The sequence below is a fragment of the Dendrobates tinctorius genome, unplaced genomic scaffold (genome assembly GCF_039654945.1).
Source record: "Dendrobates tinctorius isolate UK_male_01 unplaced genomic scaffold, ASM3965494v1 ptg000011l, whole genome shotgun sequence".
NCBI lineage: Eukaryota > Metazoa > Chordata > Amphibia > Anura > Dendrobatidae > Dendrobates > Dendrobates tinctorius.
The window spans coordinates 56,778,945-56,804,901 of record NW_027361679.1 but is presented as its reverse complement, the minus strand read 5'-3'; the positions used below and the strand labels follow the sequence as shown (position 1 = coordinate 56,804,901).

At 41.2% G+C, this 25,957-nt stretch overlaps 1 protein-coding gene across 4 annotated transcripts in view; it reads left to right on the top strand.

Moving 5' to 3' along the window:
• Positions 1-25,957, top strand: part of EPHA5 (EPH receptor A5) — a 671,051-nt gene that overhangs the window by 41,939 nt on the left and 603,155 nt on the right. For all 4 annotated transcript variants that reach the window (XM_073542503.1, XM_073542522.1, XM_073542495.1 and 1 more), the window contains exon 2: positions 16,687-16,751. In XM_073542503.1, the coding sequence (XP_073398604.1) occupies positions 16,687-16,751 (65 nt within the window). The remainder of the gene's footprint in view (positions 1-16,686; positions 16,752-25,957) is intronic.

Sequence of the window (25,957 nt, the reverse complement as noted above, 5' to 3'; positions counted from 1 at the left end):
AAAAAAGTTATAGCTCACAGAATAAAGCGATGCAAAAATAATTATTTTTTATATAAAATAGTTTTCATTGCATAAAACCGACAAAAACATAAAAAAACGACCTAAATGAGGTATCGCTGTAACCGTACTGACCCGAAGAATAAAACCGCTTTATCAATTTTACCGCACGCGGAACGGTGTAAACGCGCCCCCCCAAAAGAAATTCATGAAACGCTGGTTTTTGTTCATTCTGCGTCCCAAAAATAGGAATAAAAAGCGATCAAAAAATGTCACGTGCCCGAATATGGTACCAATAAAAACGTCAACTCGTCCCGCAAAAAATAAGACCTCACATGACTCGGTGGGTCAAAATACGGAAAAATTATAGCTCTCAAAATGTGGTGATGCAAAAACTATTTTACAATAAAAAGCGTCTTTTAGCGTGCGACAGCTGCCAAACATAAAAACCGCCATAAATAGTAAGTCAAACCCCTCGTTTTCACCCCCTTAGTTAGGGAAAAATAATAAAACTAAAAAAAAGTATCTCCATTTTCCCGTTAGGGTAAGGCTGTGTGCACACGCTGCGGATTAGGTGCGGATTTATCCGCGCGGATTTTGTAAAATCCGCAGGTGAAACCGCAGGTCAAAAGACCTGTGGTTTTACCTGCGGATTGCTCTGCGGTTTAGTCCTGCGGTTTTTCATCTCCTCAATAGAGGAGATGGCAAACCGCAGGAGAATCCGCAGAAAGAATTGACATGTCAATTCTTTCTGCGGATTGAAAACCGCAGATAATCCGCGCGGAAAATTACGCACCGTCTGCACTGCGGTTTTTGATTCCCATAGGGAATCATGGTACTGTACACCGCAGCAGAAACTGCTGCGGGTCCGCAGCAGCCAAAACCGCTGCGGAACCGCAGCAAAATCTGCAGCGTGTGCACACAGCCTTAGGGTTAGGGCTAGGGTTAGGGCTAGGGTTAGGGCTAGGGTTAGGGTTAGGGCTAGGGTTAGGGCTAGGGTTAGGGCTAGGGTTAGGGCTCAGATTAGGGTTAGGGGTGTGTTGGGGTTAGGGTTGGAGTTATAATTGGGGGTTTCCACTGTTTGGGCACATCAGGGGCTCTCCAAATGCAACATGGCGTCTGATCTCAATTCCAGCCAATTCTGAGTTGAAAAAGTCAAATGGTGCTCCTTCCCTTCCAAGCTCTGCCATGCGTCCAAACAGTGTTTTACCCCCACATGTAGGGTATCAGCCTACTCAGGACAAATTGCAAAACAATTTTTGGGGTCCAATTTCTCCTGTTACCCTTAGGAAAATAAAAAATTGGGGGCAAAAATATCATTTTTGTGGAAAAAAATGATTTTTCTATTTTCACGTCCGAGTGTTATAAACTTCTGTGAAGCACTTGGGGGTTCAAAGTGCTCACCACACATCTAGATAAGTTCCATGGGGGATCTAGTGTCCAAAATGGGGTCACTTGTGGGGAGTTTCAATAGTTTAGGTACATCAGGGGCTCTCCAAACGCACATGACACCCGCAGACCATTCCATCAAAGTCTGCATTCCAAAACGTCACTGCTTCCCTTCCGAGCCCCGACGTGTGTCCATACAGTAGTTTTCTCCCACATATGGGGTGTCAGCGTACTCAGGCCAAATTGGACAACAACTTTTGGGGGTCCAATTTCTCCTGTTACCCTTGGGAAAATGAAAAAATTGGGGACTAATTGATCATGTTTTTGGAAAAAATACGATTTTTTTATTTTCATGCCCTGGCATTATAAACTTCAGTGAAGCCCTTGGGGGTTCAAAGTGCTCACCTCACATCTAGATAAGTTCCTTAGTGGGTCTAGTTTACAAAATGGTGTCATTTGTGGGGGGTTTCCACTGTTTAGGTACATTAGGGGCTCTCCAAAGGCAACATGACACCCGCAGACCATTCCATCAAAGTCTGCATTCCAAAACGTCACTACTTCCCTTCCGAGCCCCGACGTGTGCCCATACAGTAGTTTTCTCCCACATATGGGGTATCAGCATACTCAGGACAAATTGTACAACAACTTTTGGGGTCCAATTTCTCCTGGTACCCTTGGGAAAATAAAAAAATGGTGACTAAAAGATCATGTTTGTGGAAAAAATACGAATTATTTATTTTCACGCCCGGGCATTATAAACTTCTGTGAAGCACTGGGGGGGTCAAAGTGCTCACCACACATCTAGATAAGTTCCTTAGGGGGTCTAGTTTCCAAAATGGTGTCATTTGTGGGGGGTTTCCACTGTTTTGGTACATCAGGAGTTTTCCAAACGCGACATGGTGTCCGATCTCAATTCCAGCCAAAAACGTCAAATGGCGCTGCTTCCCTTCCGAGCTCTGCATGCGCCCAAATAGTGGTTTACCCCACATGTGGGGTATCAGCATACTCAGAACAAATTGCACAATAACTTTTATGGTCCTGTTACCTTTGGAAAAATAAGAATTGAGGGTGAAAAGATCATTTTTGTGGAAAAAATATGATTTTTTAATTGTATGGCTTTATGTTATAAACTTCTGTGAAGCCCATGGGGGTTCAAAGTTCTCACCACACATCTAGATAAGTTCCTTAGGGGGTCTAGTTTCCAAAATGGTGTCATTTGTGGGGGATTTCCACTGTTTTGGTACATCAGGGGTTTTCCAAACGCGACATGGTGTCCGATCTCAATTCCAGCCAAAAACGTCAAATGGCGCTGCTTCCCTTCCGAGCTCTGCCATGCGCCCAAATAGTGGTTTACCCCCACATGTGGGGTATCAGCGTACTCAGGACAAATTGCACAATAACTTTTAGCGTCCTGTTACCCTTGGAAAAATAAGAATTGAGGGTGAAAAGATCATTTTTGTGGAAAAAATATGATTTTTTAATTGTATGGCTTTATGTTATAAACTTCTGTGAAGCCCATGGGGGTTCAAAGTTCTCACCACACATCTAGATAAGTTCCTTAGGGGGTCTAGTTTCCAAAATGGTGTCATTTGTGGGGGATTTCCACTCTTTTGGTACATCAGGGGTTTTCCAAACGCGACATGGTGTCCGATCTCAATTCCAGCCAAAAACGTCAAATGGCGCTGCTTCCCTTCCGAGCTCTGCCATGTGCCCAAATAGTGGTTTACCCCCACATGTGGGGTATCAGCGTACTCAGGACAAATTGCACAATAACTTTTAGGGTCCTGTTACCCTTGGGAAAATAAAAATTGTGGTGAAAAGATCATTTTTGTGGAAAAAATATGATTTTTTAATTGTACCGCTGTACGTTATAAACTTCTGTAAAGCCCTTGTGGGTTCAAAGTTCTCACCACATATCTAGATAAGTTCCTTGGGGGGTCTAGTTTCCAAAATGGGGTCACTTGTAGGGGGTTTCCACTGTTTAGGTACATCAGGGACTCTCCAAACGTGACATGGCGTCCGATCTGAATTCCAGCCAATTTTGCATTGAAAAAGTCAAACGGCGCTCCTTCCATTCTGAGCTCTGCCATGCGCCAAAACAGTCGTTCCCCCCCACAAATCAGGTATCAGCGTACTCAGGACAAATTGCACAATAACTTTTGCAGTCCAATTTCTCCTGTTACCCTTGGCAAAATAAAAAAAATTGAACCTGAAGTATTTTTTTTGTGAAAAAAAGTTAGATGTTCATTTCTTTTTAAATATTCAAAAAAATTCCTGTGACGCACCTAATGGGTTAATAAACTTCTTGAATGTGGTTTTGAGCACCTTAAGGGGTTCAGTTTTTAGAATGGTGTCAATTTTGGGTATTTTCTATCATATAGACCCCTCAAAGTGGCTTCAAATGTGATGTGGTCCTAAAAATAAAATTGTGTTGTAAAAATGAGAAATCGCTGGTCAACTTTTAACCCTTATAACTTCCTAACAAAAAAAAATTTTGGTTCCAAAATTGTGGTGATGTAAAGTAAACATGTGGAAAATGTTAGTTATCAAGTTTTTTGTGTGCCGTATCTCTGTGATTTAAGGGCATACAAATTCAAAGTTGGAAAATTGCAAAATTTTCAACATTTTTGCCAAATTTCCATTTTTTTCACAATTAAACGCAAGTTATTTGAATGAAATTTTACCACTAACATGAAGTACAATATGTCACGAGAAAACAATGTCAGAATCACAGGGATCAATGGAAGCGTTCCAGAGTTATGACCTCATAAAGGTACAGTGGTCAGAATTGTAAAAATTGGCCCGGTCATGAACGTGCAAACCACCCTTGGGGGGTGAAGGGGTTAAAATGAACCATGCATGGGTTTCAAAGGATTTTGTCCCACCTTCCCTGATGACACATAGGTTGCCAGAAATTTGGCTCGCTTTTGTCCTCCTCTTCCTCGGACTTGTCCAATTCCTCCATTTGCAGCTGCTGAATGTACAGCCTACATATCAACATATGCCATTTTTTAAGCCTCCCTAACTGGACTGCCCCCCCAAGGGCTGGGGTCACCACCTGGCACACCCGGGCAAGTACCGTTGCTCTGAACAGGTGGGTGGGCCCACTCTTGGCCGACGGCACTGGCACAGGGCCCCTCATAGTACAATACACTGTCTCTGACGGTGGGGGGGCCCACTCGCCATCAGACACACTGGCGTACTATGAGGGGCCCTGTGCCAGTACTGTCGCCCACGAGTGGGCCCCCCCGCTTGATCATGGCCACAGCACTTGCAAGTTGCAATACTTACCTCTCCCTGCTCCACCGCTGTGTAGTCTGGTCAGTTAAATCCTTCACAGGGACGGCCACTACAAATTTGGTGAAGTGATCGATGATGGTTAAGATGTAGCTATGGCCAGTCCTGCTGGCCTCTACCATCAGATGATCAATGGCTACAATTTGTAATGGACGTCAACTCACAATCGGATGCAGTGGTGCTTTATGATCAGCTTTCACAGTTTTCCTAGTCACAGACGTGTGACATTCCTGCCACCGTTTTTCAATGTCTCCTCTCATGCCAATCCTATAGAATCGCTTACAGTCTGTGGCTTCTGTCTTTTGCATTCCAAAGTGACCAGACACATCATGATAGGCAGTCAGGACCATGTCTACATCTCTCCCTGTGATCACAATTTGATGGAGATGAGTAATGGTGATGGGATCCACGCTACTGCGATACAGCAATCCTTTCTTCACAAATAACCATTTTCGCTGTCTCCACAGACAAAGTAATTGAGGGTCAGCATCGCCTCTACGAAATCTACCGGGAGGTTTTCCCGTGATTAGTAATTCCCAAATTTCTGCAAACACTCTACTTTCCGTCTGTAATTGTATCCATCGAGTTTCCAGTAGCAGAGAGTCTGGACTGGCTTACTGAGACTGAAAATATATGAAGATTTAAAAGTACCCCTACAATGTATACTGGTGTATGCTTCAAATACATTTCCCTTTTTTACTTTTTATATTCTGGTGTAATCCATACTGAGCCTGTGAGTGTCTGTGTCTGACTCTGGAAATATAGATGGAAATTCACAATTACCCCTAGACTGGATACTCCTGGTATCTGCTGATACAGTACCTTTATTCTAAATTTTTTATTACGGTATAATCCATACTGAGTGAGCGTGTGTGGTTTCCTCCTATATATATGGAGAAAAATTTTTTACCCTGTACTATATACAGCTTCTATCTTGTTATACAGTACCTTTGTTTGACATTTAGCATTACGGTCAAATCCATACAGAGTGAGCGTCTGAGGGTGACTACGGGAATATCTATATGGAGATTTAAATTCTATACTTGCTATCTTGTTATCCAGTACCTTTTTTTCAACATTTTGTATTATGGTCAAATCCAGACTGAGTGAGCGTCTGAGCGTGACTCCGGAAATATATACCGAGATTTCAAATTTGCCCAACACTGTATACAGCTCTACGCTTCTGATACAGTACCCTTTTTGCTATTTAGATTCTGGTGTAATCCATAATGAGCCTGTGAACGTCTGTCTGTTACTCCAGAAATATATTTGGAGATTTAAGATTACACCAACACTGTATACAGCTGTACGCTTGTGATACATTACCCATTTACTGCTTTTTATATTCTTGTCTAATCCATACTGGGCATGAGAGCATTTGTTTCTGCCTCCTGAAATATATACGGAGATTCAGAATGTTTAAACTATACTATATATACCTTGAATCTGGTAATACTGTACCCTTTTTCAACTTTTTATATTATTGTGTAATCCATACTGAGCCTGTGAGCGTCTGTGTATGACTCATGAAATATATACAGAGATTTACAATTATCCCTAGACTGTATCGAGCTGTATGCTTCTGATACAGTACCATATATCTGCTGGTATTTTGGGTACATTTTCACAAAAATTAGTAAGTATGGTGTTAGAGGCCGCGGACGTGGGCGTGGAGGGCCTGCTGGTACTGATGGTGGTGGTGGTGCATGTGCTGGTAGTGCCAAAAGCACAAAAGCAGCTAAGGCAGGAGGTGTTGAGCCTTCCTCATGGTCTGGCTCCAGAAGGCCTGTAAGGCTCCCTTTTCTGGGAATAGGTAAACTGCTTTTAAAGCCGGAGCATCAGGAACTAGTTTTGCCTTACATTGCTGAAACAGCCTCCAGCTCTATCGCCTCCTCTTCTGAAGTTTCAAAAAAATGCAAGCACTGAGTCGTCAGTGCAGGCTTCTGGTCAGTAGCAACCCCTTTCCTTGGGTCCTTCACCCCCACCAAAAGTGAAGGATGCGGCAGCCCACACTTCAGATTACTCCATGGAGCTCTTTTCACATACCATGCCTGGGTTCATTCTAAATGGGGCACTTTATATATGGAGCATTATTTGGGCCCATAAGACACTGGAGCATCATCCATGGGGCCCATCATATACTGGAGCATTCTAAATGGGGCAGATCAGACACTGGAGCAGCATCTGTGGGGCCCATTATACACTGGAGAATTAGAAATGGGGCCCATTATATATGGAGCATTATTTGGGCCCATAACACACTGGAGCATCATCCATGGAGACCATCATATACTGTAGCATTATGTGGAGCTCGTCATATACTGTATGGAACATTATATGGGACCAATTCCAATTATTCTGTATGAAGAAATATATGGGGCTCATTATTCTGTATGGCGCACCATGTGGTGGCCATAATACTGTATGGAGTAATATACTGTCCGTTTTTTGAGCTATTGTAGAATTTAAAATAGATATCAGTCATGTCATGTAAGATGTGAAGTATTTTTCATTGTACTATACCTATATTTCTGTGACGTATCGGAGCATCATGAATTGTGGTATGTGTTAAAGGGGCGCACTGATACTCTTTGGCCCGGGGCACACGAAAACCTGGAGCCAGCCCTACCCCCAACAACTTTAGCCAAATAATCCCCAGTTTTCAATGCATAACTATTATTATAAAGTAAATTAAGGTTGACAAGCTTAAGTAATAAGAATTGATGTTGTTGGCATTGAAATGGGCACTGTAGGCGTGTTTACTGTCCTCCACTCCCTGCCGACTTTGCTTCCCCATTTACTTGCATAGTGTTTCGTATTTCAGTCGGACCTCTGACTTTTCCCTATAGTCGGCCGATTTCGTTCGACTCGACTTTTGAGGAAGTCGGGTTTTATGAAACCTGACTTGACCCTAGAAAAGGCAAAGTCGCTCATCTCTACTCCTGCAGACATGTATGGTTGTCACTGTTGGATGGTCGTTGCTCATAGCAAGTCAGCAATTCTGCAACACACAGTTGATCTGTATGCCTGTATGTAGCAGTGACGATCATGTTATGGCAGCTTCTAGTCTCCCATGGAGACTATTGAAGAATGCCAAAAGTAAAAAGAATATTTTTAAAAAAATAAAAAAATATAAAAGTTCAAATCACCCCCTTTCACCCCATTCAAAATAAAACAATAAAGAAAAAAAATCAAACATACACATATTTGGCATCATCACCCAATCTATCAATATAAAAAAAGAATTAACCCGATTGCTAAATAGCATAACGAAAAAAAAAAGTCAAAATGCCAGAATTACTTTTTTTGGTTGCCGCAATATTGCATTAAAATGCAACAACTGGTGATCAAAAGATCATACCTGTACCAAAATGGTATCAGTAAAACCGTCAACTCAGCACACAAAAAATAAGCCCTCATCCAGCCCCAGATCACAAAAAATGTAGACACTACGGGTATCAGAAAATGGCACAATTATTTAATAATTTTCTAAGCAAACTTTGGAATTTTTTTTCACCACTTAAATAAAAAAGAACCTAGACATGCTTGGTGTCTTTGAACTCGTAATTAAATAAAATTTGACACTCAGCTGATGAAATCAGTTTTAGACTTTTACTGCAGTCCAAAATAAACGTTTTGGTTATCTATGGACCTTCATCAGTATACTGATACTGCTTCTGTTATGTCTGTATGAGTATCAATGCCTGTTTAAGGTTAATGTAGTTGTCAGTGAGGTTGCCAGACTCAGATACGAAGTGGCAGTATAGGATGCTCAATTAGTGGCCTGTGCCATAAGAGAACAATGTCAAATTGATTTAAAGTCCAGATCTACCGGGCTGGGAGTATATGGAAATATTGATGGTGGTTTAGTGGTACTGTATCCTTGTTGTAATGGATAAGGATATTGTAAGGCATCGGTGGTGGGTATTTCCTCAGTCCAGAGGAAAAATAAAGTTCACTCTCCATGGGAGGCAAGGATTTTTAAATATAAGAACTTTTAATCTGTATAAGGCCAGGGTCACACTTGTGTATAGCATCCAATGCGATATGCTAATGACCCTCGGCTCCTGCTCTGCTGCGAGCGTGAACTCAGTGTCATGTGACTGTGCTCTGAGCCTCTTGCACAGAGAGAATCGGAGCACAGCTGCGGAGGAGGCAGAGAAACTAATTTCTCTATCTCATCCATTGGCTGCGGCGGCGCATAGCGCACACAGCACTCGGATGATATCCGTGATGTGTGCTGTGTCACTTGCACCCATATGCTTATATGGATGCGAGTGCGCCGGGACTCGGCCGAGTGTTGGTGCAAATCAGAGCATGCTAAGATTTCACTCGGACACTGAAAACAGATGAGAAAAATAACGCTGATGAGAGCTGCCCCATAGATGAATACTGGTCCGAGTGCTATGCGATGTTTTATTGCATAGCACTCGTCTATATTCATCGCAAGTGTGACCCCGGCCTTATAGTCTACCTCAGTAGCTGGTCACAGCTGGAACCGTTGATAGTTTAAAAAAAAAAAAGATTTTTCTGTTAGGAGAAAAAGACAAATACGTTTGTGAATAGAGAAAATTCTTGTACTGAATGTTGATCCAGTCGATTGACATTGGGATCAGGAGAGAAAAGCTTACTCTTTAGGCAGACTGTATCATGCAATATGGAGGTACTTGAACCCCAATCCCTTTATTCTTTCCCAATCTTCTGCTGAGTTTGGTGAATACCGGTATGTCTTTTTTTAACTGTAATATGTAATGATGAATAAAGTTGTCTGAATCCAATTTTGGCATGATCAGCCAACAGTCTAATGTTTCTGGTGGCCTTTGGATTTCAAATAGCAAATCTTATTGTTCTTCCCTGGTATAACACACTTATAGAGGAGTCAGATAGCAACTCTCTCATAGAGAACAAGGGACTGAGATGAGCGTTCCAGTGTATTGGGGAGTCAGGAAAACTATCAAATGTGTACAGTGGGGAAAAAAAGTATTTAGTCAGTCAGCAATAGTGCAAGTTCCACCACTTAAAATGATGAGAGGCGTCTGTAATTTACATCATAGGTAGACCTCAACTATGGGAGACAAACTGAGAAAAAAAAATTCAGAAAATCACATTGTCTGTTTTTTTTTTCATTTTATTTGCATATTATGGTGGAAAATAAGTATTTGGTCAGAAACAAAATTTCATCTCAATACTTTGTGATATATCCTTTGTTGGCAATGACAGAGGTCAAACGTTTTCTGTAAGTCTTCACAAGGTTGCCACACACTGTTGTTGGTATGTTGGCCCATTCCTCCATGCAGATCTCCTCTAGAGCAGTGATGTTTTTGGCTTTTCGCTTGGCAACACGGACTTTCAACTCCCTCCAAAGGTTTTCTATAGGGTTGAGATCTGGAGACTGGCTAGCCCACTCCAGGACCTTGAAATGCTTCTTACGAAGCCACTCCTTTGTTGCCCTGGCGGTGTGCTTTGGATCATTGTCATGTTGAAAGACCCAGCCACGTTTCATCTTCAATGCCCTTGCTGATGGAAGGAGGTTTCTCACGATACATGGCCCCATTCATTCTTTCATGTACCCGGATCAGTCTTCCTGGCCCCTTTGCAGAGAAACAGCCCCAAAGCATGATGTTTCCACCACCATGCTTTACAGTAGGTATGGTGTTTGATGGATGCAACTCAGTATTCTTTTTCCTCCAAACACAACAAGTTGTGTTTCTACCAAACAGTTCCAGTTTGGTTTCATCAGACCATAGGACATTCTCCCAAAACTCCTCTGGATCATCCAAATGCTCTCTAGCAAACTTCAGACGGGCCCAGACATGTACAGGCTTAAGCAGTGGGAAACGGCGGGCACTGCAGGAACTGAGTCCATGGTGGCGTAGTGTGTTACTTATGGTAGGCCTTGTTACATTGGTCCCAGCTCTCTGCAGTTCATTCACTAGGTCCCCCCGCGTGGTTCTGGGATTTTTGCTCACCGTTCTTGTGATCATTCTGACCCCACGGGGTGGGATTTTGCGTGGAGCACCAGATCGAGGGAGATTATCAGTGGTCTTGTATGTCTTCCATTTTCTAATTATTGCTCCCACAGTTGATTTCTTCACTCCAAGCTGGTTGGCTATTGCAGATTCAGTCTTCCCAGCCTGGTGCAGGGCTACAATTTTGTTTCTGGTGTCCTTTGACAGCTCTTTGGTCTTCACCATAGTGGAGTTTGGAGTCAGACTGTTTGAGGGTGTGCACAGGTGTCTTTTTATACTGATAACAAGTTTAAACAGGTGCCATTACTACAGGTAATGAGTGGAGGAAAGAGGAGACTCTTAAAGAAGAAGTTACAGGTCTGTGAGAGCCAGAAATCTTGATTGCTTGTTTCTGACCAAATACTTATTTTCCACCATAATATGCAAATAAAATGAAAAAAAAACAGACAATGTGATTTTCTGGATTTTTTTTTCTCAGTTTGTCTCCCATAGTTGAGGTCTACCTATGATGTAAATTACAGACGCCTCTCATCTTTTTAAGTGGTGGAACTTGCACTTTTGCTGACTGACTAAATACTTTTTTTCCTCACTGTGTGTGGGCATTTAGGGACTTTTATTTAATTTATACATATGGTGTGAGGAATTGAGGATTTACTGTCAGCTTATAATCCTCCTGAAAAAATGTGTAGCTGAAACAGGACATTTGGCTCAGCAGGTGGCCCAGCCTTCTCAGCTTCAAGGAAAAAATTCACACCCCCACCAGCTAGCTAGCAATCTTCTTATCGTCCATCCTAGCCACACATTGGCTAAATGTTCAAAATCTCTGGAAAGGGTCGAACGCCTGCCAGTGTCTCAATCCATTCTAGAACCCCAGGGTGGGGAGTACATAGAATGGCTAGTAGAAGCCAGGTAGCAAAGCTGTGTTTGGTTTCAATGCATAGCAGGGACCCGGCCAGATCCATTGGTGCCAAAACCACCTCCTTAGGATTGTCCATTAAGGAGTTATGACCCATCTTAGGTTTTGGAGTTTTTAGCTGCTAGATGCAATGGGAGGGGATTTGTGTCCAGCCCAGGATGCAGGAGGGGTAGGATTCCAAGGGGTTAAATTCTCCTGTAAAGCATGGCCTATTGCTTTTCTACGGGGAGGTTGCAACAACATATCATGTGAGGAGAAGTCAAGGAAAAGAGGGGACCACCAGCCTCCCATGTTGCAGCCCCTCCCAAACAAGCCAGGCCTTTCATCTGACTGGTAGCTCTTATACTCTGCATATTGTGTCCTACCACTATCTGACCATTGTATATGTATAACCATTGTGTATATAGTTTTTTTGTCTAGTATGCCCTTAAGGCAATTAAATATATAATTTAACCTTGGGCTGCTCTTTTATCTCGATCTATGAATCCACACGTCCGTGTTCTCAGCTTCACTTTCCATGCTACTTTTGCTGATTTCTGACCTGATATAATCCCATTAACAGCCTGCATGTATATCTAAAGAGGAACTGATGGCAGTCCTACCAGGCTGATCAGGCGCTGTTTCACTCGTGCTAGTGAAAGGCGCTGTCAGAGTTGTGAGCGAGTGTGGTGTCACAACAGCAACTGCATAGGCCACATCATCTCACTGACCATGCCTTTCTGGGCCCTGTGGACCGGGGGTTTCTGTGTAAAAATGTTCCAAGCTGACATGACGTGTCCCCAGAGGGTGTGAAACATCACATTGGTTTAAGTGAGGAGAGAGTACCGAGTGATCCTTCTGACGTAATAGGTCTCGCAGAATCCGCACCTCGCCACCCCAACTGACGTCACTATCTGGTGCCATCTTTCACATGTGGTGTCAGCGGTGAGATTCTGCGTGATCTCTCTGGTGCAATCCTTCACATATGGTATGGAATAAAATTAGCTGAATTGCCTTTATACAATGGGAACCTGCTGCCAGTGTTCACATTGCTCATAAATATAGGACAGCTAATATTTGTCTCTATATGGTTTAATTTTTATCTAGTAGTGAAATTAGCAATTGACATTGGTGATTACATTTTTAACGACCAACACATTTTCCTAATATTTTTTGCAAGTTAGATTCAGAAACCATACTTAATTGCCTAATTTTGGCATATTTAGGCTGATTAACACTTAGGGCATGATTCATCAAAGCAGTACTCTGGGCTAAAAGGCTTTAAAAAATATTATAATTATGGCACAACTGGCACCTGCGTAAAAACTGTGCAATGTTTGGCATTCTCACTCCATTTCTGCTACAGCTGTCCGAGGTCAATTGGATGGCGATGCCCTCTCTTCAAATTCATGACTAATGGCAGCATTAATTGAGCCCCAAATCTTACTCTTGTGGCAAGGCATATGCCTTTTTTGGAATTATTAGCATCTGAATCTAGCATAACACCTCATCAAGACCAGCCTTTACAAGGCCCATAGAGCACTTGTCTAATACTTAAAGGGTATAACCAAGAATTTCTGAAACACAAAAAATGTGCCCAAGCACTAACCTAACAGGCAGGTAGTTGCTACCTACCTGATTGTTGTGCTCAGCGACATTCTTCCCCAGTACAGGGTGGTTACAGACCACTCCTGAAGCAGATTCAGCTGCCTCTGCTGACGTCACATCGACAGAACGGATGCTTCTTTTCCACTCCACTCTTTCACAAAGCAGGACTTCTGACATCATTCTGATTGACAGCCAGCTCTCCCAGTTAGGCAGCGGAAATCCAGTTGTCAATCAGAATGACGCTGGAAGTCCCACTCTGTCAACAGAGCAGAACAGAAAACAATCCGCCTCTAATAATAATAATAATAATTTTATTTCTATAGTGGCAACATATTCCGTAGAGCTTTACATTATAGAGAGGACTTCTACAGACAATAGACATTACAGCATACCAATAAACACATAGATCAAAACAGATACTAATAGAAATGAGGGCCCTGCTCGCAAGCTTACAATCTATAAGGGAAAAGGGGAGACATGAAAGGTGGGTGGTAACAATTGCTTTTATTGTTTATTGTTTGGACCATCCCTAGTGTTGGAATCGGGTATTCTTGATGCTGCATGAACCAGTTAACAGTCTAAATACTTTATGTAACAGTACAGACACAGAGGGCTATTAAATGCAAGAGGCATGTGAAAACATGATGCGAAGAACCTGGATATGGTAAAAAAAATTTGAAATGAGCCACACAGGAATATTTAGGTTAGGGCATTGAGGCGATAGGCCAGTCTGATCAATTGCGTTTTTAAGGCAGGCTTAAAACTGTGGGGACTGGGGTTTAATCGTATTAGCCTGGGTAGTGCATTCCAAAGAATCAGCATGGCACGTGAAAAGTCTTGGAGACAGAGTGGGAGGTTCTGATTAATGAGGATGTTAACCTCAGGTCATTAGCAGAATGGAGGGCACGGGTAGGGTGGTAGACTGAGACGAGGGAGGAGATGTAGGGTGGTTCTGAGCCATGGAGTGCTTTCTGGGTGAGGGTAATAAGTTTGTACTGGATTCTGGAGTGAATGGGTAGCCAGTGTAAGGACTGGCACAAGGTAGAGGCATTGGTGTAGCGATTGGTGAGGAATATGATCCTGGCTGGAGCATTCAGGACAGATTGGAGAGGGGAGAGTTTGGTAAGAGGGAGACTGATTAGTAGAGAGTTACAATAGTCCAAACAAGAATGAATAAGAGAAACAGTAAGAGTTTTAACAGAGTTGAAAGTAAGAAAGGGTCGAATTCTAGAAATGTTTTTGAGGTGCAGATAACAAGAGCGAGCCAGTGATCGGATGTGGGGGCCTTTGTCAATGTGATGAAAGCAGAGGCAGTGGTCCGTGATAGCTCTGTGTTGGGGAAGAACAATGACGAGTACAACAGGTAGGTAGGTAGCAACTACCTGCCTGTTAGTGCTTAGGCACATTTTTTTGTCTTTCAGACATTCTCGCATATACCCTTTAAAATACACATAATTGAACGAAAAGACATAAAACAAGACAGATGATTATTTGGTAAGAGAACACAATGTGCCAAATTATGACAGCTGTAGATTCTCCAAGTTGAGTTGCTGTAAGCTGATACTTAATAAATCCTTACCTAGACTAGTGATTGGTCACCGTACCGTCTAATTGGGACTGATGTGTAGCACTTTTATTATTATTATTACTTGACTTTCTTTTAAAGTAATTTATTACACTTCATGATCTTTGTCTTTAGATTACATTGGAAAAGTGACCACTCAAATTTCCCTCACTCTTCCATTTAAAGAAATTGTGTCAACTTATTTTCTCCGCTCTGACCTCCCCTTTACCTGCTTTGCGGGAGATGGTGTGCTCCTAAATATTGACAATTTGGACCAGTGCATGATGACTCCATGGGTCCGGACTGTGTGGTCTACCATGCTGCTAGCAAATGGAGTTTTACTTTTGCAGAATGGGAGAAGCGGAGGGGCATTGAGGCTGATCACATCCATCAATCCAGCCAGCTTCAGGCCAGCATGAGAATTCTCTCAAGCATAGAATCTGCTAACTGCATGGTCGTTACCCACCTAACTGGCCACAATAAGACCACAAAGCCGTTAACTAGGCAATGAACTGTACAATAAAATATTAAAGAACGGAAGGATTTTAAATAAGAGGTAATACAAACACTTTGCAATTTTAAGTACATAGGAAATTGAGACAACCTGTTGAAGGAAGTCCAAAAGCAAATAAATGAGCATGTCGAACTTTCCACATTTCATGTATTCAATTTAATAAAGAGTGACTAATTGGTAGGGAGCTAAACAGTGAAAACGTAACCAGAAATGTATGCAGTTCGAATTGTGTTCCATAACTAAAAATCATGAGAAATCTTTGTTAACAATACAGGATAAAGATGAACAAAAAATGTTAACATTTGCTATGTCATTGTTTTTTCAATAGATGAAATGCCTTTTTTCCATCAAATAATACAGTGAAGGGTGAAAATCTAGTTCTTATTTCAGCTTCCATAGTCTTCTATAAAGAAAATACATCTCACTTCTCATTCCTGATAAAAGTAACCATTTCTTTTGTTCTGGTGACCCAAACAGTCTTATCTTCTATTTATAATACATACCGTATGTCAATTGTAACAAACAACAAGCTCTTTTCCTTATCAATTCATGAGCAATTTACGACTCCTACACACATTCCGATTATATGTTTCGTACAAGTTATGGGATAAGACCGTGGAAAACAATTGTAGTGAGTCAGTGAGGGAAACCACTAGAAATTTGACCTGAAAGGCTAAATTATGGCATGACCCTGATTGAATATCACATCCATCATTGTGTATAATTTGACAAACTTTTGAGAAAATGGCTTATGAGCAAGCTATAAAATAACTATTCATGATGGAGGATTAGGTATTAACTCCTCAATAATTCGCAGCCATTTTAAAATATGCTTTTAGTAAAGTTGAGTTTAGATTGTTAGGGCCTAACGGAGAGTCAAAAGTAATTCAGTGAAGTGCTAATGGCATCAGATTTTAATAGCATCTCATTAAAAATGTTAAAGGTGACCATAGAAGTTGGAGCAGATGGAGGTCTATCAGATCTCAGAGGGGTCTTTTGTCCAGAAGATCTAAAGCCATAGAGATTAGATAAGAAGATGTCTAAACCGGCTGGCTGAACGGAACATGCTAAATAATAGGGTTGTCAAGTGGAGATAACTGCCCACCAGGTTGCCCTCCACTAAACTCTCTCCTAAGGTCATTTCCATGGAAATATCTGATATTGCATGGAAAAATGTAAATGATGACCCCCAGGCAAGGAGAAGCCTATACCAATTATACTGGTTTGCATTGGCAGCTATCAGGTGCCATACTGTATGAAATTGTGCATGAAACAGTTTTGGTGAACACTATTAGATGTTCCACCCAGCTAAGCTAGATATATTGATTTTAACCTTATGAAATGATTATATGTGAATTTGATTATACTATTTATTGTCATTGATATCGAACACGCCATAGGTAACTGAATTATGACCCCTCGAAAATCTTAATCTTTTTCTTTTTCTTTTTAGTGAACTTGCTGGATTCTCGTTCTGTCATGGGTGACCTTGGATGGATAGCATATCCTAAGAATGGGGTAAGGCATTTTATAATGCATGAATATAACAATGTACATGTAAAATGGTCATTTAAAAAATGTAAAAATATCTACATTTATTGGTTTATTTTGTATTGGCAGTAAGTTGGAACTATGCATTTAAATGTTCTTCCGTGCGATTTCCATAATTTGCTGCAGTTATGTTGAACATGATGTATCTGTCAGAGAGTGTCAAATGCTTTTTCTTTGATATTTTTTTCTCTAAGTTCTGAGACAAATTACTGGCTTGTTTCCTTGGTAGGAAAAATCAGCTTATGCTGCATTTGTTCCATGATGGAATTTACTTCTTGCTGTGAGACAGAAAACAGTATTAGAGAGCACGTTACATGTTTTCTCTTTATACCATACTGGAAATGTCGCCATAGTTTTGGCCTATAGGAGATGTGGATTGATATTAAATATTAGAGTACTGATGTTTCCCTTTTGCAAAGTGTTGTGTAGACCAGGATGGGTGTAAATTAGTGAATGTTTAGAGATGTATAGCATGGATAGCATTGTGTGTAAACTGTGATAATATAATATGGCGTGGTGTGGCCGCTATAGGTGAGGTACTTATCTTTCACGCCCCAGCATGCTACATGAGAGTGGTGGTCCTGGCTTGGTGTGTGGACTATGTCTGCGGGGGTTCTATGCCCTTACAGGCAGCATGATGCATGTGATTTCAGCTTGCCAGAACCATATGTTGAACAGTTCATTGAAGTAGACCACCAGTGAAAAATAAACAGTCTTTAACTGAACATCAGCTTGGTGGGGATTAGATACAATAGATAGTGGATGCTTAATTTCATGAGTTTCCTTCACAATAGGAAGCATCTTCACACACAGTCTCTCTACCTCTTCAGGTTTATTTGCTCCTGTCTCACGTTTCTCTGTCTTCACCACAACCCAGCACATGGCAGCAGCACAGTTAATGAGACTCCTATTCACAACCCACAGTTCTGTATCCTCTTCCCTGTTAAGGGAACTAGTTTGCCAATATGGCCAGTACTTATCTTCAGAGCTTGCTGATGCCTCAGAACTTGCACCCAGGGCAGTCTCTTTGTCTCACGTTCTCTGTTCCATCCTGGCACCTTATCTGTCTAAGTTATAAATTTGGGGCCTGTACTGTTAGGCATCCTATCCCAGGACCCCTCATCAATCCATTGCTTTGTCCTCTGGTTACTTTTCCTTTCTTTACTCCAGATCTCGCTATTCATTGCCTTGGTCTCCACCCACATCAGGGACACTCACATTGTGATGCTCTGCTGACTAGTCAGACCTTAGTTCTGATTCTATCTCATGCTGTGTCCTATATAACTTCCTGACAGGAAACTGTCTTTGCCCCATCAACTTAGCCCCACCTACTCTGGGCTAGTCCCAATCATTAACTCTATCTCTCCCTACTTTCAGGCAGAACACAACACCAACACTAATAACACATCACAATTCACATTATACACCATAACAGTACTCATATATTCAAGGGAGAATGTGCGCAGTATGTCCATCTCCTTACAATACGTAAAGAAACAGTAAGTAAATGCATTGACATGTATAGCAAGTTATCCGGGGTTCTATATGCTATGTGATTACATAATTTAGAGTTGTCTGTCTGTGTCTTCTATTGATCACCAAAACAGGCCTTTACATGCTTGACCCCATAAACAAATACAGGCTACACATATCAGAGATAAGACCTCAATAATGCCCCTGAGAAAACCCAGACCTCAGATTCCATATAAAAACTCCCAGATCAGACTCCTTTAAGATATTGAGATCCCTTTCCCCATTTAAATTTACTCCAGACCAGAGTTCATTTTATATACAACTCATACCAAAAACTCCATATTTATAGATTCCATGCCAGACTTACAATATATACAGACTCAAGACCAAAACCTAAACCTTTCATTATACAGACCCCCAAACCAGATCCCTATTAATGGAAACCTCAGATCAACGCTGCACAATGTGCACATAGACACTTTCTACTTCTGCTTGAACCTGTCCCTGTCTCCCTAACTACAGGAAGTAGTCTCTTTCCTTAATACTAAGCCACTCCCACTATGGGCTGGTCCTGAACATTAACGCTATTCATACCCTAATGTAACTACAGTCACTATCTATGCTATCTATCTTATGTCCTTAAATCTTAAACTATGTCTTTTACCCTATGCTATCCTACGATATAATATCCTACACATTATACAGTACAATACATTACAATGCAATTCACATGACACAATATATAAAAAGACAACACATAGTACACATTACACAATTGGGGTCATCAGTGGTAGGAATGGAACAGTCCAGTCCACATCTCTTACACACTACACACATTGCTCCCAGGGGTTACATTGGTAAGGAGGTCACAAAGAAAAGTGCTCACCCTCCCCAGTCCCTGGAGGCTGTATAGGGAAATAAATTAAAGTAATGGGTTATACCTGCTGCTCTCTATACACAAAGTGGTGACTTAACTTGCACCAGTACCTCCCCAATGACTGCACAGTAAACACTGCCAGGAGGAATAAACTTAATTTACTTCCTGCAGTGGAGCTCAGAGTGCAGGTGCCAGGCAAGACGAGATCAGAATGCTATTAATCTGCAGATTAACTCCATATCTGCAAGTTAAAAGTGTTTTTTATGTGACAGGTTCACTTTAACTTTGCGTCTGGCTCAATAGGAATGACAGGCACAGCTCACACATTTTTGTTTCCCCTTCCTGTCCAAGATGGCAGGGGAACATGCCCCTCCCAGTACCTTCCTATCTTTAGGTGCTGCTTGAAACCTCCCTACTCAGTTTTACTGCTGTCCTTGCAGAGAGCAGATGTGACCACCATGGCCTTTCAGTCTCATTATGCCTGAAGGTTCTTCAGATTTTCTGTTTTTCTTTTCATGATAATTGTTTATCTTGCTCATTTTCTGAATGAATAATGCAAAGTTTGTGGGCATTTTTTAGAAATAAGTAGGGTTTTCTTACAAGTAAGAGGATTTCCTTATAAATGGCCTCTCAGGCACATTGCGCCTGTACACGTAATAATACTCTCTGATATGATATCATATATGATATGAAAATATCATCTGCCAACCTTGCTTTTTTCTGCCTATGTGTTACTTCTGCTGAACTTTTAATGTCTGAATATGAGTTAATATGGCTTCAGTAGCATCTAAGAATCATAGAACGCTAGAGTTGGAAGGGACTTCCAATGTTATCATGTCCAACCCCCTGCTCAATGCAGGATTCACTAAACCATCTCAGACAGATGTCTGTCCAGCCTTTGTTTGAAGACTTCCACTGAAGGAGAACTCACCACATCTCATGGCAGCCTGTTCCACTCATTGATCACCGTCTCTGTTAAAAAGTTTTTTCTAATATCTAATTTGTATCTTTTCCCATTCAGTTTCATCCCATTGCTTCTTGTTTTTCCATGTGCAAATGAGAAAAAGGATGATCCCACTACGCTGTGACATCCCTTCAGATATTTGTAGACAGTTATTAAGTCTCCACTTTGCCTTCTTTGTTGCAAGCTAAACATTCCCAGATCCTTAAACCGTTCCTTGTAGGACATACTTTACAGTTCGCTCACCATCTTGTTAGCTCTTCTCTGAACTTGCTCAAGTTTTTCAATGTCTTTTTTTTTTTAAATGTGGTGCCCAGAACTGGACACAGTGTTTCAGATGAGGTCTGACCAAGGAGAAGTAGAGGGGATAAGTACTTCACATGATCTAGACTCCATGCTTCTCTTAAAAACATTCTAGAACTGTGTTTGCCTTTTTTTCTGCTGCATCACACTGTTGTGCAGTCTGTGATCTATTAGTATACCCAAGTCTTTTTCACATGTGCTGTTGCTTAGTTAAATTTCCCCCATTCTGTAGAAAGGGATCTAAGTGCCTTACAATTAAGAGTTTGTTACTAATTTTAATGTTTAATAATACTGTAGTTATGTCCTGGAAACTGGAGGCTGTTTGGCGGTAGTTGTGAAATGTGGGTACTTTTTTTTTTATTAGGCTCATGGTTATTAAAAGGGTTTTTTGCATCTCATTTTGTTTACTCTATTTTATTACATCCCAATGAAGGTCAGTGATTTTAGAGCCCAGAAGTTGAGATAATTAGATATTATGTGTCGGTTTTGTAACCTGTGCCTGAAATCAAAAGTACTAGAGGTGCCCCTGACCCAGGGTTAAAGCCTAATTCCACCACAAAACTTCCCTTTATTAAATCAACAGACTCTTACCTTCTTGTACCATACAGTTCAGTTCATTATCAGTTTTTATTACTTTTCTGAATCCCTGTATTAAGTCCATCTGACATTTTGTAAATGCTTTAAAGGTCACATATGGTTTTGTCCCCAAACATATGATTTAAAAAAAATTGTCACTTGATCAAAAAAAGTATCAAAATACTTTTTAAAATTTCCTGAACTCCCCTGATTTTGATGATCTTTTCCATTTTGTGCTTCGTCACTACATTACACTGTGTTCACTGCTATGAATGGGTCACCGAGGACGAGAGCAAGCCCAAGCTAAGCCACAGAAAACCAGAGAGGTTGGTACCTAAGCGGATTGCAGACCCCTGATCCTATCCACACAACTAGCAGTAGCAGTGGAGCATACCTACGATGATCCTAGACGCCTCGGCACAGCCGAAGAGCTAGCTTACTAAGCCTAAAGCAAGAAAGGGGAAATGTAAACTGCCCCAGAGCAGACCCCAAAGGAATAGATAGCCCCCAAACATATATTGTCGGTGAGACAAGGTGAAAACACAAATGCAGGTAGGAAAAGAGACTGAGCAAATGATGGGGTCCACACTAACTAGACAGGACAGGAAAGGAAAGACGCTGTCTGCAATCACGCAAAAAACCCTGCAAAAAATCCAACACGTCTGATGCAAAAAACACTGAAGTCGCACGACTTCGCCCACTATATCAGCACTCTGGTATATTCTGAAAGCAAAGCAAAAAGAGGTCAATCTAATAAGGGACATAAACAAACTGGTACAAGCAGTAACATATGGAGGGTAATTCAGCACAGCCCCAGTTGGAGCTGGCTGACCCACACAAAACTGAGATAGACAAAACCAGATCAAAACCAAACAGAATAGCAAATGAACACTTAGCTGAACATGCAGGGACTGAGCTGGAAACATCAGACCTCAAGATGCAGAAGAAAATCACCAGCAGGGATAGAGGGAGTTGGCTGTCTTAAATCCCAATCTGAAACCCCAGATCTCCAATCGCCGTCCTCATTATCAGGTGGCAAGCCTCTGTTAATCAGCTCAGCTCCATTACCTCCAGTAATCACCAGAGGGAGCCTAGAAAGAGAATTCGCAACCCCTCTGTCAATCTGACCAGCTCCACTACCTTCAGTAATAACCAGAGGGAGGCCATAAAGCGAATTCACAACAGTTCACCTTTTTTTCTGCTGAAGTTCACTTTGTAAAATATCTGCTTGCAGTCTAACTTGACAGTCTTCTTTGAGGTAGTACTTTTTCATCCCTCCCTCAAAGACACTGCCAATCACAGCTCAGCAGCTTCTGAGACTACTAGACTACTATATCAGCTTTGAGCCATGATTGGTAGAATTTGGGAAGTAGTGGTAAAAGAACCTGCCCCAGGGAAGATTTTAAAGAAACACCCAGTTGGACTTCAAGCAGAGATTTCACATTGTGAACTTTGGACTAAACAAATGTGAATAACTCTGTAATGGAACAATGCAACACAAAATGGAAAAAAGACTCAGCCTCAGTGGAGCTCAGGGATTTTTTACAAAGTATTTAACACATTTTTTTCAGCAGGTGACAGGCCTTTTTTAAACACAGTATTTTGACGGGCTGGTTGCTATGGTTACAATTAAGTACAACAGCTGATGAATTGTTGCTTACGTTATTAGCAACCTTTCTCTATGGATGCAGTTAAGTACAACAGCCGATGAATTGTTACTTACATTACTAGCAAACTTTCTACCCCAAAATGTTAAGATTTTTACCTCAAGGAGTTAATTTTCATTTAGCTATAGGACTAAATAAGGATTATTGAATGTAATGAATCTATAATTTTCTCCTAAAATTTAAGTAGTGACAGGTGATGTTTTATTGGCAGTGCTTGATACTCAATCGAGTATCGGGGGGGTTGATCGAGCATCGAGCAGTGCCGCGTTTCGTATGGTGCTCGATTCCCCGTAAGAAGCTCATTTGAATCATCTGAGCCACGCGCCTCACTGATGCTGGTTATTCCCCTTCTAAGAGCACAGGAACTCCTCTGTCAGCCATACTCTTTGGGAGCTAAACAACTCCGGGAACGTGTTCGTTTGTCTCTCCCTGCACTGAATTAGCACACAATTTGCCTAAATTAGCATAGTCGGATATGCAGACGCTGGGAGGTTGAGTAGAACTGGGGGATGGTGAGCCAGCCATGCCATATTCTCCTCTCAGTCTCCCGAGTCCTGCAGAGAGCCGGCAGGCAGCTGATGAGAGGTGAGTATGTCATTTTTTTAATCGCAGCAGCATTATATGGGGCATATATATTAACATGGAGCATGTTATGGGCCAACAATAACCTTTGTGCAGCATTATTATATGGGGCATATATATTAACATGGAGCATGTTAAGGGCTACCAATATCCTTTGTGCAACATTATTATATGGGGCATATATATTAACATGGAGCATGTTATGGGCCACCAATAGCCTTTGTGCAGCATTATTATATGGGGCATATATATTAATATGGAGCATGTTATGGGCCACCATTAACCTTTGTGCAGCATTATATGGGGCGTATTTTAATATGGAGAATCTTATGGGGCCATCGTTAACCTTTGTGCAGCATTATATGGGGCATATTATAATAAAGAGCATCTTATAGGGCCACTAGTTTACTTTTATTAGTATCTATTTTTAGTTTTTGAAATTTACCAGTAGCTACTGCATTTCCCACCCTAGGCTTATCCTTGAGTCAATAAGTTTTCCCTGTTTTTTGTGGCAAAATTAGGGGGATCGGCTTATACATGGGTCAGTTTATACACAAGTATATATGGTATTACCATTCAAGGTGAAATTCACCCAGAAGCATCCCTTCACTCCGAGCTATAATGTTACTATCCTATACTAATATAGAACACGTCAATAGATCACTCTATCAATTAGGTTGTTTTAGTAGAGCTTAGGGTCCATCTTTGGGTTCACTATTTTAATATATCCTGAAATATAGCAGATTACTATTTTAGCGAACTCAGATCTATATTAAATCGCATTAGAGATCACTGGCGTTAGTGATATATAGATGGTTTTATCACTAAGGGATCATAATGTATTCCGCAGTGCAATCTCACAATGAGATCACTGCTGGAGAGTCACACATTCATATTCTCCACTAATATGAACTTGTAGGTATATATGATCAAATCTGCAATGGTAACAAAGTTACATTTTCATCTGACCACTAGTTCTATGTTATTTTCACACAGCTCAATTCACAGCCAGGAGACTATATGCAGGCGACTATCTTGTTGCCAGATCATATCAGATCCGCAAATATTATATCATTTAAAATCTATACCACATATGCAATTCCACATGTCTCTTTACTGCAACCATTTTGCTAAATCACCAACTGGTAGTCATCTACCCTCATAGGGATCATATGTTCTGATCCATTAGGTCTGATATCACTAACCTACTATATTCCAGTTCAAGACTACTGATCGTGTTTTAATTCCACTCATCACACATTGTTATGCTGGTTTAAAATTGCTCAGCCATTAGTCTCCCCAACAAGTTTCGACTTACGACTTGCGGCGTCATCAGGGGTTGAGACATTTGCTGCACTGAATGTCTCTCTCGCATCTGCAAGCTACGGTCTTCTGGAAAAGATGCTCAAGTTTCCCATTCACTTCCATTATGCCCGCTACTTGAGTCGAGCTTGCCCAAGCGTCCGACCTGATTGATTTAGGTACTGAGCACTCGAGCATTTCAGTGCTCAATCATCACTAGTGACATTAAATCCCCAAATTCATAATTATGTGCTTGGGTTCCTTATGTCTAATCTAATCTTTTGTTAAAGTATCAGAAATCATGTATTGTGTCAAATATGCAACATTGTGTACTCAGATAAGCCCACGGACAGCAGTAAAAAGAGATACTGATGAACAAGGGATTGATATATTCTTTATAAAGCTAATATAGTTAGATATCACTTCACAACTAGCATTTTGATGTAAATTGATATAAATAGATGGATTTATAGGTATTTAAGTAGATAGGTGTGACAGAGATAGGCATATGATAGATAGATAGATAGATAGATAGATAGATAGATAGATGGATAGATAATGGGATAGGTAGATAGATAGATAGACCTGGACCCGTAGAAGCGAGTAATCGCGAAACGGCCATTGTCCGGCACCTCCCTCCCCTAGCACTCCTCTAACGTCCTGCATGTCCACATACAGTCATGGCCAAAAGTATTGACACCCCTGCAATTCTGTCAGATAATACTCAGTTTCTTCCTGAAAATGATTGCAAACACAAATTCTTTGGTATTATTATCTTCATTTAATTTGTCTAAAATGAAAAAACACAAAAAGAATTGTCCTAAAGCCAAATTGGATATAATTCCACCCCAAACATAACAAAGAGGGTGGACAAAAATATAGGCACTGTTTGAAAAATCATGTGATGCTTCTCTAATTTATGTAATTAACAGCACCTGTAACTTACCTGTGGCACCTAACAGGTGTTGGCAATAACTAAATCACACTTGAAGCCAGTTAACATGGATTAAAGTTGACTCAACCTCTGTCCTGTGTCCTTGTGTGTACCACATTGAGCATGGAGAAAAGAAAGAAGACCAAAGAACTGTCTGAGAACTTGAGAAACCAAATTGTGAGGAAGCATAAGCAATTTCAAGGCTACAAGTCCATCTCAAAAGACCTGAATGTTCCTGTGTCTACCGTGCACAGTGTCATCAAGAAGTTTAAAGCCCATGGCACTGTGGCTAACCTCCCTAGATGTGGCCGGAAAAGAAAAATTGACAAGAGATTTCAACGCAAGATTGTGCGGATGTTGGATAAAGAACCTCCACTAACATCCAAACAAGTTCAAGCTGCCCTGCAGTCCGAGGGTACAACGGTGTCAACCCGTACAATCCGTCTGCGTCTGAATGAAAAGGGACTGTATGGTAGGAGACCCAGGAAGACTCCACTT